The 15,540-nt window shown below is 50.8% G+C and overlaps 1 protein-coding gene across 1 annotated transcript in view; it reads right to left on the minus strand.

Moving 5' to 3' along the window:
* Window positions 1-15,540, minus strand: part of pibf1 (progesterone immunomodulatory binding factor 1) — a 104,809-nt gene that overhangs the window by 14,787 nt on the left and 74,482 nt on the right. The window contains exons 13-14 of the mRNA XM_064958695.1: window positions 14,893-14,995; window positions 6,124-6,254 (exon numbers count right to left, since the gene is read on the minus strand). Of these exons, the coding sequence (XP_064814767.1) occupies window positions 6,124-6,254; window positions 14,893-14,995 (234 nt within the window). The remainder of the gene's footprint in view (window positions 1-6,123; window positions 6,255-14,892; window positions 14,996-15,540) is intronic.

Here is a 15,540-nt window from a genome sequence, read left to right on the forward strand (position 1 = left end):
CCGAAAGGAGGAGACTGATAGGGGGAGACTGAAAGGAGGAGACCGAAAGGAGGAGACAGTGGACTGTGTACCTGGTGTCCTCCTCCAGCTGTGTGATGCGTTCTCTGAGGAGACTGATAGGAGGAGACTGATAGGGAGAGACTGGATGGAGGAGACTGATAGGAGGAGACCGATAGGAGGAGACCGATAGGAGGAGACTGATAGGAGGAGACTGGAAGGAGGAGACCGATAGGGAGAGGCTGGAAGGAGGAGACTGATAGGGGGAGACTGATAGGGGGAGACTGATAGGGGGAGACTGATAGGAGGAGACTGGAGGGGGAGACTGATAGGGGGAGACCGATAGGGAGAGACTGATAGGGGGAGACTGGAAGGAGGAGACTGATAGGGGGAGACTGATAGGGGGAGACTGATAGGAGGAGACTGATAGGAGGAGAGACTGATAGGGGGAGACTGATAGGGGGAGACTGATAGGGAGAGACTGATAGGGGGAGACTGATAGGGGGAGACTGATAGGGGGAGACTGGAAGGAGGAGACTGGAAGGAGGAGACTGATAGGGGGAGACTGATAGGGGGAGACTGATAGGGAGAGACTGATAGGGGGAGACTGATAGGGAGAGACTGATAGGGGGAGACTGATAGGGGGAGACTGATAGGGAGAGACTGATAGGGGGAGACTGATAGGGGGAGACTGATAGGGGGAGACTGGAAGGAGGAGACTGATAGGGGGAGACTGATAGGGGGAGACTGATAGGAGGAGACTGATAGGAGGAGAGACTGATAGGGGGAGACTGATAGGGGGAGACTGATAGGGAGAGACTGATAGGGGGAGACTGGAGGGGGAGACTGATAGGGAGAGACTGATAGGGGGAGACTGATAGGGGGAGACTGATAGGGAGAGACTGATAGGGGGAGACTGATAGGGGGAGACTGATAGGGAGAGACTGATAGGAGGAGACTGATAGGGGAGACTGAGAGGGGGAGACTGATAGGGGGAGACTGGAGGGAGAGACTGATAGGGGAGACTGATAGGGAGAGACTGATAGGGGGAGACTGATAGGGGGAGACTGATAGGGGGAGACTGATAGGGAGAGACTGATAGGGGAGACTGATAGGGAGAGACTGATAGGGGAGACTGATAGGGAGAGACTGATAGGGGGAGACTGATAGGGGGAGACTGATAGGGAGAGACTGATAGGGAGAGACTGATAGGGAGAGACTGATAGGGAGAGACTGATAGGGAGAGACTGATAGGAGGAGACTGATAGGGAGAGACTGATAGGGAGAGACTGATAGGGGGAGACTGGAAGGAGGAGACTGATAGGGGGAGACTGATAGGGGGAGACTGGAAGGAGGAGACTGATAGGGGGAGACTGATAGGGGGAGACTGGAAGGAGGAGACTGATAGGGGGAGACTGATAGGGGGAGACTGGAAGGAGGAGACTGATAGGGGGAGACTGATAGGGAGAGACTGATAGGGAGAGACTGATAGGGAGAGACTGATAGGGGGAGACTGGAAGGAGGAGACTGATAGGGGAGACTGATAGGGGGAGACTGGAAGGAGGAGACTGATAGGGGGAGACTGATAGGAGGAGACTGATAGGGAGAGACTGATAGGGGGAGACTGATAGGGGGAGACTGGAAGGAGGAGACTGATAGGGGAGACTGATAGGGGGAGACTGATAGGGGAGACTGGAAGGAGGAGACTGATAGGGGAGACTGATAGGAGGAGACTGATAGGGGGAGACTGGAGGGGGAGACTGGAGGGGAGACTGATAGGGGGAGACTGATAGGGGGAGACTGATAGGGGAGACTGGAAGGAGGAGACTGATAGGGGGAGACTGATAGGGGGAGACTGATAGGGGGAGACTGGAAGGAGGAGACTGATAGGGGGAGACTGATAGGAGGAGACTGATAGGGGGAGACTGATAGGAGGAGACTGATAGGGGGAGACTGATAGGGGGAGACTGGAAGGAGGAGACTGATAGGGGGAGACTGATAGGGGGAGACTGATAGGGGGAGACTGGAGGGAGGAGACTGATAGGGGGAGACTGGAAGGAGGAGACTGGAGGGAGGAGACTGGAAGGAGGAGACTGATAGGGGGAGACTGATAGGGAGAGACTGATAGGGGGAGACTGATAGGGGGAGACTGATAGGGGGAGACTGATAGGGGGAGACTGATAGGGGGAGACTGATAGGGGGAGACTGGAGGGGGAGACTGGAAGGAGGAGACTGATAGGGGGAGACTGATAGGAGGAGACTGATAGGGGGAGACTGATAGGGGGAGACTGATAGGGGGAGACTGATAGGGGGAGACTGGAGGGGGGAGACTGATAGGGGGAGACTGATAGGGGGAGACTGGAAGGAGGAGACTGGAGGGAGGAGACTGGAAGGAGGAGACTGGAGGGGGAGACTGATAGGGGGAGACTGATAGGGGAGACTGATAGGGGGAGACTGATAGGGGGAGACTGATAGGGGGAGACTGATAGGGGGAGACTGGAAGGAGGAGACTGGAGGGAGGAGACTGATAGGGGGAGACTGATAGGGGGAGACTGATAGGGGGAGACTGATAGGGGGAGACTGGAAGGAGGAGACTGATAGGGGGAGACTGATAGGGGGAGACTGATAGGAGGAGACTGATAGGGGGAGACTGATAGGAGGAGACTGATAGGGGGAGACTGATAGGGGGAGACTGATAGGAGGAGACTGGAGGGGGAGACTGATAGGAGGAGACTGATAGGAGGAGACTGATAGGAGGAGACTGATAGGGGGAGACTGATAGGAGGAGACTGATAGGGGGAGACTGATAGGGGAGACTGATAGGAGGAGACTGGAGGGGGAGACTGATAGGGGGAGACTGATAGGAGGAGACTGATAGGGGGAGATTGATAGGAGGAGACTGATAGGAGGAGACTGATAGGGGGAGACTGATAGGGGAGGCTGATAGGGGGAGACTGGAGGGGGAGACTGATAGGGGAGACTGATAGGAGGAGACTGGAGGGGAGACTGATAGGGGAGACTGATAGGGAGAGACTGATAGGGGGAGACTGGGGGGAGACTGATAGGGATAGGGAGAGACTGATAGGGGAGACTGATAGGGGAGACTGATAGGAGGAGACTGATAGGGGGAGACTGATAGGGGGAGACTGATAGGGGGAGACTGATAGGGGGAGACTGATAGGGGAGACTGATAGGGGGAGACTGATAGGGGGAGACTGGAGGGGAGACTGATAGGGGAGACTGATAGGGGGAGACTGATAGGGGGAGACTGATAGGGGGAGACTGATAGGGGGAGACTGATAGGGGGAGACTGATAGGGAGGAGACTGATAGGGGAGACTGATAGGGAGAGACTGATAGGGGAGACTGATAGGGGGAGACTGATAGGGGGAGACTGATAGGAGGAGACTGATAGGGGGAGACTGATAGGGGAGACTGATAGGGGGAGACTGATAGGGGAGACTGATAGGAGGAGACTGATAGGGGGAGACTGATAGGGGGAGACTGATAGGGGGAGACTGATAGGGAGAGACTGATAGGGGAGACTGATAGGGGAGACTGATAGGGGAGACTGATAGGGGGAGACTGATAGGGAGAGACTGAGGGGAGACTGATAGGGGAGACTGATAGGGGAGACTGATAGGGGGAGACTGATAGGGGAGACTGATAGGAGGAGACTGATAGGGAGAGACTGGAGGGGGAGACTGATAGGGGAGACTGATAGGGGAGACTGATAGGGGAGACTGATAGGGGAGACTGATAGGGGAGACTGATAGGGGAGACTGATAGGGAGAGACTGATAGGGGAGACTGATAGGGAGAGACTGATAGGGGAGACTGATAGGGGAGACTGATAGGGGAGACTGATAGGGGGAGACTGATAGGGGGAGACTGATAGGGAGAGACTGATAGGGGAGACTGATAGGGGAGACTGATAGGGGAGACTGATAGGGAGAGACTGATAGGGGAGACTGATAGGGAGAGACTGGAGGGGGAGACTGATAGGGGGAGACTGATAGGGAGAGACTGATAGGGAGAGACTGATAGGGAGAGACTGATAGGGGGAGACTGATAGGGGGAGACTGATAGGGGGAGACTGATAGGAGGAGACTGATAGGGGAGACTGATAGGGGGAGACTGATAGGGGGAGACTGATAGGGAGAGACTGATAGGGGAGACTGATAGGGGAGGCTGATAGGGGGAGACTGATAGGGGAGACTGATAGGGGGAGACTGATAGGGGAGACTGATAGGGGGAGACTGATAGGAGGAGAGGGGGAGACTGATAGGGGAGACTGATAGGGGAGACTGATAGGGGAGACTGATAGGGGAGACTGATAGGGGAGACTGATAGGGGAGACTGATAGGGGGAGACTGATAGGGGAGACTGATAGGGGAGACTGATAGGGGGAGACTGATAGGGAGAGACTGATAGGGAGAGACTGATAGGGAGAGACTGATAGGGAGAGACTGATAGGGAGAGACTGATAGGGGGAGACTGATAGGGGGAGACTGATAGGGGGAGACTGATAGGGGAGACTGATAGGGGAGACTGATAGGGGAGACTGATAGGGGGAGACTGATAGGGGAGACTGATAGGGGAGACTGATAGGGGAGACTGGAGGAGGAGACTGGAAGGAGACTGGGGGAGACTGATAGGGGGAGACTGATAGGGGGAGACTGATAGGGGGAGACTGATAGGGGGAGACTGATAGGGGAGACTGATAGGGAGAGACTGATAGGGGGAGACTGATAGGGGAGACTGATAGGGGGAGACTGATAGGGGGAGACTGATAGGGGAGACTGATAGGGGAGACTGGAAGGAGGAGACCTGATAGGGGGAGACTGATAGGGGAGACTGATAGGGAGAGACTGGAGGGGGAGACTGATAGGAGGAGACTGATAGGGGGAGACTGATAGGGAGAGACTGATAGGGGGAGACTGATAGGGGGAGACTGATAGGGGAGACTGGAAGGAGGAGACTGGAGGGGGAGACTGATAGGGGAGACTGATAGGGGAGACTGATAGGGGGAGACTGATAGGAGGAGACTGATAGGGGGAGACTGATAGGGGGAGACTGATAGGGGGAGACTGATAGGAGGAGACTGATAGGGAGAGACTGGAGGGGGAGACTGATAGGGGGAGACTGATAGGGGGAGACTGATAGGGGGATACTGATAGGGGGAGACTGATAGGGGGAGACTGATAGGGAGAGACTGATAGGGGGAGACTGATAGGGAGAGACTGATAGGGAGAGACTGATAGGGGAGACTGATAGGGGAGACTGATAGGGGGAGACTGATAGGGAGAGACTGATAGGGGAGACTGATAGGGGGAGACTGATAGGGAGAGACTGATAGGGGAGACTGATAGGGGAGACTGGGGAGACTGGAGGGGGAGACTGATAGGGGAGACTGATAGGGGAGACTGATAGGGAGAGACTGGACTGGGGGAGACTGATAGGGGAGACTGATAGGGGGAGACTGATAGGGGGAGACTGATAGGGGAGACTGGAGGGGAGACTGATAGGGAGAGACTGGAAGGAGGAGACTGATAGGGGGAGACTGATAGGGAGAGACTGGAGGGGAGACTGATAGGGGGAGACTGATAGGGAGAGACTGATAGGGGGAGACTGATAGGGGGAGACTGGAGGGGGAGACTGATAGGGGGAGACTGATAGGGGGAGACTGATAGGGAGAGACTGGAGGGGGAGACTGATAGGGGGAGACTGATAGGGGGAGACTGATAGGGGGAGACTGATAGGGGGAGACTGATAGGGGGAGACTGAGAGGGGGAGACTGGAGGGAGAGACTGATAGGGGGAGACTGATAGGGGGAGACTGATAGGGGGAGACTGATAGGGGAGACTGATAGGGGAGACTGATAGGGGAGACTGGAGGGAGAGACTGATAGGGGGAGACTGATAGGGGGAGACTGATAGGGGGAGACTGATAGGAGGAGACTGATAGGGGGAGACTGATAGGGGGAGACTGATAGGGGGAGACTGGAAGGAGGAGACTGATAGGGGGAGACTGGAGGGGGAGACTGGAAGGAGGAGACTGATAGGGGGAGACTGATAGGGGGAGACTGATAGGGGGAGACTGGAAGGAGGAGACAGTGGACTGTGTACCTGGTGTCCTCCTCCAGCTGTGTGATGCGTTCTCTGAGGGACAGTATCTGTGTGTCCCTCTGTCTCACCGTGTCGATCAGGTAACTGTAGGGCTGCTGGGCCTGCTGTAGGAGACGGTTAGCTGCTTCCAGCTAGGACACACACACACACACACACACACACACACACACACACACTTGTTGAACCCGTTTGTTGCTTCACGCTACAGTCACTGACTTTGCCTTTGATTGGGAGGGCCCTCTAAAAAAACACACCTTTCAGGTGGAATATATTTCATGTTGGCAACCCTTCCAACATGATGTCGAACACTGTGGCAGGAAGGTGTGGTAAGGACAGTGTGGGTGAGACCTCACGTGTTAGTTAGGAGTCTATTACACTGTGGGTTAGGAGTCTACTACACTGTGGGTTAGGAGTCTACTACACTGTGGGTTAGGAGTCTATTACACTGTGGGTTAGGAGTCTATTACACTGTGGGTTAGGAGTCTATACTACTACTACACTGTGGGTTAGGAGTCTACTACACTGTGGGTTAGGAGTCTATTACACTGTGGGTTAGGAGTCTACTACACTGTGGGTTAGGAGTCTACTACACTGTGGGTTAGGAGACTATACTACTACTACACTGTGGGTTAGGAGTCTACTACACTGTGGGTTAGGAGTCTACTACACTGTGGGTTAGGAGTCTATTACACTGTGGGTTAGGAGTCTACTACACTGTGGGTTAGGAGTCTACTACACTGTGGGTTAGGAGTCTACTACACTGTGGGTTAGGAGTCTACTACACTGTGGGTTAGGAGTCTACTACACTGTGGGTTAGGAGTCTACTACACTGTGGGTTAGGAGTCTACTACACTGTGGGTTAGGAGTCTATTACACTGTGGGTTAGGAGTCTATACTACTACACTGTGGGTTAGGAGTCTACTACACTGTGGGTTAGGAGTCTATTACACTGTGGGTTAGGAGTCTGTACTACACTGTGGGTTAGGAGTCTATTACACTGTGGGTTAGGAGTCTACTACACTGTGGGTTAGGAGTCTACTACACTGTGGGTTAGGAGTCTACTACACTGTGGGTTAGGAGTCTATTACACTGTGGGTTAGGAGTCTACTACACTGTGGGTTAGGAGTCTATTACACTGTGGGTTAGGAGTCTGTACTACACTGTGGGTTAGGAGTCTACTACACTGTGGGTTAGGAGTCTATTACACTGTGGGTTAGGAGTCTATTACACTGTGGGTTAGGAGTCTATTACACTGTGGGTTAGGAGTCTATTACACTGTGGGTTAGGAGTCTACTACACTGTGGGTTAGGAGTCTACTACACTGTGGGTTAGGAGTCTATTACACTGTGGGTTAGGAGTCTGAACTACTACACTGTGGGTTAGGAGTCTGAACTACTACACTGTGGGTTAGGAGTCTACTACACTGTGGGTTAGGAGTCTACTACACTGTGGGTTAGGAGTCTATTACACTGTGGGTTAGGAGTCTATTACACTGTGGGTTAGGAGTCTACTACACTGTGGGTTAGGAGTCTATTACACTGTGGGTTAGGAGTCTACTACACTGTGGGTTAGGAGTCTATTACACTGTGGGTTAGGAGTCTATTACACTGTGGGTTAGGAGTCTATTACACTGTGGGTTAGGAGTCTACTACTACTACTACACTGTGGGTTAGGAGTCTACTACACTGTGGGTTAGGAGTCTATTACACTGTGGGTTAGGAGTCTACTACACTGTGGGTTAGGAGTCTATTACACTGTGGGTTAGGAGTCTACTACACTGTGGGTTAGGAGTCTACTACACTGTGGGTTAGGAGTCTACTACACTGTGGGTTAGGAGTCTATTACACTGTGGGATAGGAGTCTATTACACTGTGGGTTAGGAGTCTACTACACTGTGGGTTAGGAGTCTATTACACTGTGGGTTAGGAGTCTACTACACTGTGGGTTAGGAGTCTATTACACTGTGGGTTAGGAGTCTACTACACTGTGGGTTAGGAGTCTATTACACTGTGGGTTAGGAGTCTACTACACTGTGGGTTAGGAGTCTACTACACTGTGGGTTAGGAGTCTATTACACTGTGGGTTAGGAGTCTATTACACTGTGGGTTAGGAGTCTATTACACTGTGGGTTAGGAGTCTATTACACTGTGGGTTAGGAGTCTACTACACTGTGGGTTAGGAGTCTATTACACTGTGGGTTAGGAGTCTACTACACTGTGGGTTAGGAGTCTATTACACTGTGGGTTAGGAGTCTACTACACTGTGGGTTAGGAGTCTACTACACTGTGGGTTAGGAGTCTACTACACTGTGGGTTAGGAGTCTATTACACTGTGGGTTAGGAGTCTACTACACTGTGGGTTAGGAGTCTACTACACTGTGGGTTAGGAGTCTACTACACTGTGGGTTAGGAGTCTATACTACTACTACACTGTGGGTTAGGAGTCTATACTACTACTACACTGTGGGTTAGGAGTCTATTACACTGTGGGTTAGGAGTCTACTACACTGTGGGTTAGGAGTCTACTACACTGTGGGTTAGGAGTCTATTACACTGTGGGTTAGGAGTCTACTACACTGTGGGTTAGGAGTCTACTACACTGTGGGTTAGGAGTCTATTACACTGTGGGTTAGGAGTCTATTACACTGTGGGTTAGGAGTCTACTATACTGTGGGTTAGGAGTCTATTACACTGTGGGTTAGGAGTCTATACTACTACTACACTGGGTTAGGAGTCTATACTACTACTACACTGGGTTAGGAGTCTACTACACTGTGGGTTAGGAGTCTACTACACTGTGGGTTAGGAGTCTATTACACTGTGGGTTAGGAGTCTATTACACTGTGGGTTAGGAGTCTATACTACTGCTACACTGGGTTAGGAGTCTACTACACTGTGGGTTAGGAGTCTACTACACTTTGGGTTAGGAGTCTGTACTACTACACTGTGGGTTAGGAGTCTACTACACTGTGGGTTAGGAGTCTACTACACTGTGGGTTAGGAGTCTATTACACTGTGGGTTAGGAGTCTGTACTACTACACTGGGTTAGGAGTCTATACTACTACACTGGGTTAGGAGTCTGTACTACTACTACTACACTGTGGGTTAGGAGTCTGTACTACTACACTGGGTTAGGAGTCTGTACTACTACTACTACACTGTGGGTTAGGAGTCTATTACACTGTGGGTTAGGAGTCTATTACACTGTGGGTTAGGAGTCTATTACACTGTGGGTTAGGAGTCTACTACACTGTGGGTTAGGAGTCTATTACACTGTGGGTTAGGAGTCTGTACTACTACTACTACACTGGGTTAGGAGTCTGTACTACTACTACTACACTGTGGGTTAGGAGTCTACTATTACACTGTGGGTTAGGAGTCTGTACTACTACTACTACACTGTGGGTTAGGAGTCTACTATTACACTGTGGGTTAGGAGTCTGTACTACGACTACTACACTGGGTTAGGAGTCTGTACTACTACACTGGGTTAGGAGTCTGTACTACTACACTGGGTTAGGAGTCTGTACTACTACACTGGGTTAGGAGTCTGTACTACTACTACTACACCGGGTTAGGAGTCTATACTACTACTACACTGTGGGTTAGGAGTCTATACTACTACACTGGGTTAGGAGTCTGTACTACTACTACTACACTGGGTTAGGAGTCTATACTACTACTACACTGTGGGTTAGGAGTCTATACTACTACACTGGGTTATGAGTCTGTACTACTACTACTATACTGGGTTAGGAGTCTACTACTACACTGTGGGTTAGGAGTCTGTACTACTACTACTACACTGTGGGTTAGGAGTCTACTACTACACTGGGTTAGGAGTCTACTACTACACTGGGTTAGGAGTCTACTACTACACTGGGTTAGGAGTCTACTACTACACTGTGGGTTAGGAGTCTGTACTACTACTACTACACTGTGGGTTAGGAGTCTACTACTACACTGTGGGTTAGGAGTCTACTACTACACTGGGTTAGGAGTCTACTACTACACTGGGTTAGGAGTCTACTACTACACTGTGGGTTAGGAGTCTGTACTACTACTACTACACTGTGGGTTAGGAGTCTACTACTACACTGGGTTAGGAGTCTGTACTGCTACACTGGGTTAGGAGTCTGTACTACTACACTGTGGGTTAGGAGTCTACTACTACACTGGGTTAGGAGTCTGTACTGCTACACTGGGTTATGAGTCTGTACTACTACTACTACACTGTGGGTTAGGAGTCTATACTACTACACTGGGTTATGAGTCTGTACTACTACTACACTGTGGGTTAGGAGTCTGTACAACTACTACTACACTGTGGGTTAGGAGTCTGTACTACTACACTGGGTTAGGAGTCTGTACTACTACACTGGGTTATGAGTCTGTACTACTACACTGGGTTAGGAGTCTATACTACTACTACACTGTGGGTCTGTCCTGTGTGTTACCTCCTCAGAGATCTGTCCTGTGTGTTACCTCCTCAGAGATCTGTCCTGTGTGATGTGTTACCTCCTCAGAGATCTGTCCTGTGTGTTACCTCCTCAGAGATCTGTCCTGTGTGTTACCTCCTCAGAGATCTGTCCTGTGTGTTACCTCCTCAGAGATCTGTCCTGTGTTACCTCCTCAGAGATCTGTCCTGTGTGTTACCTCCTCAGAGATCTGTCCTGTGTGTTACCTCCTCAGAGATCTGTCCTGTGTGTTACCTCCTCAGAGATCTGTCCTGTGTGATGTGTTACCTCCTCAGAGATCTGCCCTGTGTGTTACCTCCTCAGAGATCTGCCCTGTGTGTGATACCTCCTCAGAGATCTGTCCTGTGTGTGATACCTCCTCAGAGATCTGTCCTGTGTGTTACCTCCTCAGAGATCTGTCCTGTGTGTTACCTCCTCAGAGATCTGTCCTGTGTGTTACCTCCTCAGAGATCTGTCCTGTGTGTTACCTCCTCAGAGATCTGTCCTGTGTGTTACCTCCTCAGAGATCTGTCCTGTGTGATGTGTTACCTCCTCAGAGATCTGTCCTGTGTGTTACCTCCTCAGAGATCTGTCCTGTGTGTTACCTCCTCAGAGATCTGTCCTGTGTGTTACCTCCTCAGAGATCTGTCCTGTGTGTTACCTCCTCAGAGATCTGTCCTGTGTGTTACCTCCTCAGAGATCTGTCCTTTGTGTTACCCCCTCAGAGATCTGTCCTGTGTGATGTGTTACCTCCTCAGAGATCTGTCCTGTGTGTTACCTCCTCAGAGATCTGTCCTGTGTGTTACCTCCTCAGAGATCTGTCCTGTGTGTTACCTCCTCAGAGATCTGTCCTGTGTGTTACCTCCTCAGAGATCTGTCCTGTGTGTTACCTCCTCAGAGATCTGTCCTGTGTGTTACCTCCTCAGAGATCTGTCCTGTGTGTTACCTCCTCAGAGATCTGTCCTGTGTGTTACCTCCTCAGAGATCTGTCCTGTGTGTTACCTCCTCAGAGATCTGTCCTGTGTGTTACCTCCTCAGAGATCTGTCCTGTGTGTTACCTCCTCAGAGATCTGTCCTGTGTGTTACCTCCTCAGAGATCTGTCCTGTGTGTTACCTCCTCAGAGATCTGTCCTGTGTGTTACCTCCTCAGAGATCTGTCCTGTGTGTTACCTCCTCAGAGATCTGTCCTGTGTGTTACCTCCTCAGAGATCTGTCCTGTGTGTTACCTCCTCAGAGATCTGTCCTGTGTGTTACCTCCTCAGAGGTCTGTCCTGTGTGTTACCTCCTCAGAGATCTGTCCTGTGTGTTACCTCCTCAGAGATCTGTCCTGTGTGTTACCTCCTCAGAGATCTGTCCTGTGTGTTACCTCCTCAGAGATCTGTCCTGTGTGTTACATCCTCAGAGATCTGTCCTGTGTGTTACCTCCTCAGAGATCTGTCCTGTGTGTTACCTCCTCAGAGGTCTGTCCTGTGTGTTACCTCCTCAGAGATCTGTCCTGTGTGTTACCTCCTCAGAGATCTGTCCTGTGTGTTACCTCCTCAGAGATCTGTCCTGTGTGTTACCTCCTCAGAGATCTGTCCTGTGTGTTACCTCCTCAGAGATCTGTCCTGTGTGTTACCTCCTCAGAGGTCTGTCCTGTGTGTTACCTCCTCAGAGATCTGTCCTGTGTGATGTGTTACCTCCTCAGAGATCTGTCCTGTGTGATGTGTTACCTCCTCAGAGATCTGTCCTGTGTGTTACCTCCTCAGAGATCTGTCCTGTGTGTTACCTCCTCAGAGATCTGTCCTGTGTGATGTGTTACCTCCTCAGAGATCTGTCCTGTGTGATACCTCCTCAGAGATCTGTCCTGTGTGATGTGTTACCTCCTCAGAGATCTGTCCTGTGTGATACCTCCTCAGAGATCTGTCCTGTGTGATGTGTTACCTCCTCAGAGATCTGTCCTGTGTGTTACCTCCTCAGAGATCTGTCCTGTGTGATGTGTTACCTCCTCAGAGATCTGTCCTGTGTGTTACCTCCTCAGAGATCTGTCCTGTGTGATGTGTTACCTCCTCAGAGATCTGTCCTGTGTGTTACCTCCTCAGAGATCTGTCCTGTGTGTTACCTCCTCAGAGATCTGTCCTGTGTGTTACCTCCTCAGAGATCTGTCCTGTGTGTGTTACCTCCTCAGAGATCTGTCCTGTGTGTTACCTCCTCAGAGATCTGTCCTGTGTGTTACCTCCTCAGAGATCTGTCCTGTGTGTTACCTCCTCAGAGATCTGTCCTGTGTGTTACCTCCTCAGAGATCTGTCCTGTGTGATACCTCCTCAGAGATCTGTCCTGTGTGTTACCTCCTCAGAGATCTGTCCTGTGTGTTACCTCCTCAGAGATCTGTCCTGTGTGTTACCTCCTCAGAGATCTGTCCTGTGTGTTACCTCCTCAGAGATCTGTCCTGTGTGTTACCTCCTCAGAGATCTGTCCTGTGTGTTACCTCCTCAGAGATCTGTCCTGTGTGTTACCTCCTCAGAGATCTGTCCTGTGTGTTACCTCCTCAGAGATCTGTCCTGTGTGTTACCTCCTCAGAGATCTGTCCTGTGTGTTACCTCCTCAGAGATCTGTCCTGTGTGTTACCTCCTCAGAGATCTGTCCTGTGTGTTACCTCCTCAGAGATCTGTCCTGTGTGTTACCTCCTCAGAGATCTGTCCTGTGTGTTACCTCCTCAGAGATCTGTCCTGTGTGTTACCTCCTCAGAGATCTGTCCTGTGTGTTACCTCCTCAGAGATCTGTCCTGTGTGTTACCTCCTCAGAGATCTGTCCTGTGTGTTACCTCCTCAGAGATCTGTCCTGTGTGTTACCTCCTCAGAGATCTGTCCTGTGTGTTACCTCCTCAGAGATCTGTCCTGTGTGTTACCTCCTCAGAGGTCTGTCCTGTGTGTTACCTCCTCAGAGATCTGTCCTGTGTGTTACCTCCTCAGAGATCTGTCCTGTGTGTTACCTCCTCAGAGATCTGTCCTGTGTGTTACCTCCTCAGAGATCTGTCCTGTGTGTTACCTCCTCAGAGATCTGTCCTGTGTGATGTGTTACCTCCTCAGAGGTCTGTCCTGTGTGTTACCTCCTCAGAGATCTGTCCTGTGTGTTACCTCCTCAGAGATCTGTCCTGTGTGTTACCTCCTCAGAGATCTGCCCTGTGTGTTACCTCCTCAGAGATCTGTCCTGTGTGATGTGTTACCTCCTCAGAGATCTGTCCTGTGTGATGTGTTACCTCCTCAGAGATCTGTCCTGTGTGTTACCTCCTCAGAGATCTGTCCTGTGTGTTACCTCCTCAGAGATCTGTCCTGTGTGTTACCTCCTCAGAGATCTGTCCTGTGTGTTACCTCCTCAGAGATCTGTCCTGTGTGTTACCTCCTCAGAGATCTGTCCTGTGTGTTACCTCCTCAGAGATCTGTCCTGTGTGTTACCTCCTCAGAGATCTGTCCTGTGTGTTACCTCCTCAGAGATCTGTCCTGTGTGTTACCTCCTCAGAGGTCTGTCCTGTGTGTTACCTCCTCAGAGATCTGTCCTGTGTGTTACCTCCTCAGAGATCTGTCCTGTGTGATGTGTTACCTCCTCAGAGATCTGTCCTGTGTGTTACCTCCTCAGAGATCTGTCCTGTGTGTTACCTCCTCAGAGATCTGTCCTGTGTGTTACCTCCTCAGAGATCTGTCCTGTGTGTTACCTCCTCAGAGATCTGTCCTGTGTGTTACCTCCTCAGAGATCTGTCCTGTGTGTTACCTCCTCAGAGATCTGTCCTGTGTGTTACCTCCTCAGAGATCTGTCCTGTGTGTTACCTCCTCAGAGGTCTGTCCTGTGTGTTACCTCCTCAGAGATCTGTCCTGTGTGTTACCTCCTCAGAGATCTGTCCTGTGTGTTGCCTCCTCAGAGATCTGTCCTGTGTGATGTGTTACCTCCTCAGAGATCTGTCCTGTGTGTTACCTCCTCAGAGATCTGTCCTGTGTGTTACCTCCTCAGAGATCTGTCCTGTGTGTTACCTCCTCAGAGATCTGCCCTGTGTGTTACCTCCTCAGAGATCTGTCCTGTGTGTTACCTCCTCAGAGATCTGTCCTGTGTGTTACCTCCTCAGAGATCTGTCCTGTGTGTTACCTCCTCAGAGATCTGTCCTGTGTGTTACCTCCTCAGAGATCTGTCCTGTGTGTTACCTCCTCAGAGATCTGTCCTGTGTGTTACCTCCTCAGAGATCTGTCCTGTGTGTTACCTCCTCAGAGATCTGTCCTGTGTGTTACCTCCTCAGAGATCTGTCCTGTGTGTTGCCTCCTCAGAGATCTGCCCTGTGTGTTACCTCCTCAGAGATCTGTCCTGTGTGTGCGTTGCGTCTCTCCAGATCTCTCCTCAGCAGTGTGTTCTGTTTCTCCAGCTGCAACAGTCTACAGGCCAGATGGACACTGCAACACACATTAAATAAACTCTCAAACATAAAACCCAACAATACTCATGTATCACAAATTCCACCCTATTCACTATATAGTGCACTAGTTTAGATCAGGGCCCTATAGAACCCTATTCCCTATATAGTGCACTACTTTAGACCAGAGCCCTATAGAACCCTATTCCTTATATAGTACACCACTTTAGACCAGGGCCCTATAGAACCCTATATAGTGCACTACTTTAGACCAGGACCCTATAGAACCCTATATAGTACACTACTTTAGACCAGGGCCCTATAGAACCCTATTCCCTATATAGTGCACTACTTTAGACCAGGGCCCTATATAACCCTATTCCCTATATAGTGCACTACTTTAGACCAGGGCCCTATAGAACCCTATTCCCTATATAGTGCACTACTTTAGACCAGGGCCCTATAGAACCCTATTCCCTATATAGTGCACTACTTTAGACCAGGGCCCTATAGAACCCTATATAGTGCACTACTTTAGACCAGGGCCCTATAGAACCCTATATAGTACACTACTTTAGACCAGGG

Source organism: Oncorhynchus masou, unplaced genomic scaffold, assembly GCF_036934945.1.
Source record: "Oncorhynchus masou masou isolate Uvic2021 unplaced genomic scaffold, UVic_Omas_1.1 unplaced_scaffold_1326, whole genome shotgun sequence".
In the NCBI taxonomy this organism is placed as follows: domain Eukaryota; kingdom Metazoa; phylum Chordata; class Actinopteri; order Salmoniformes; family Salmonidae; genus Oncorhynchus; species Oncorhynchus masou.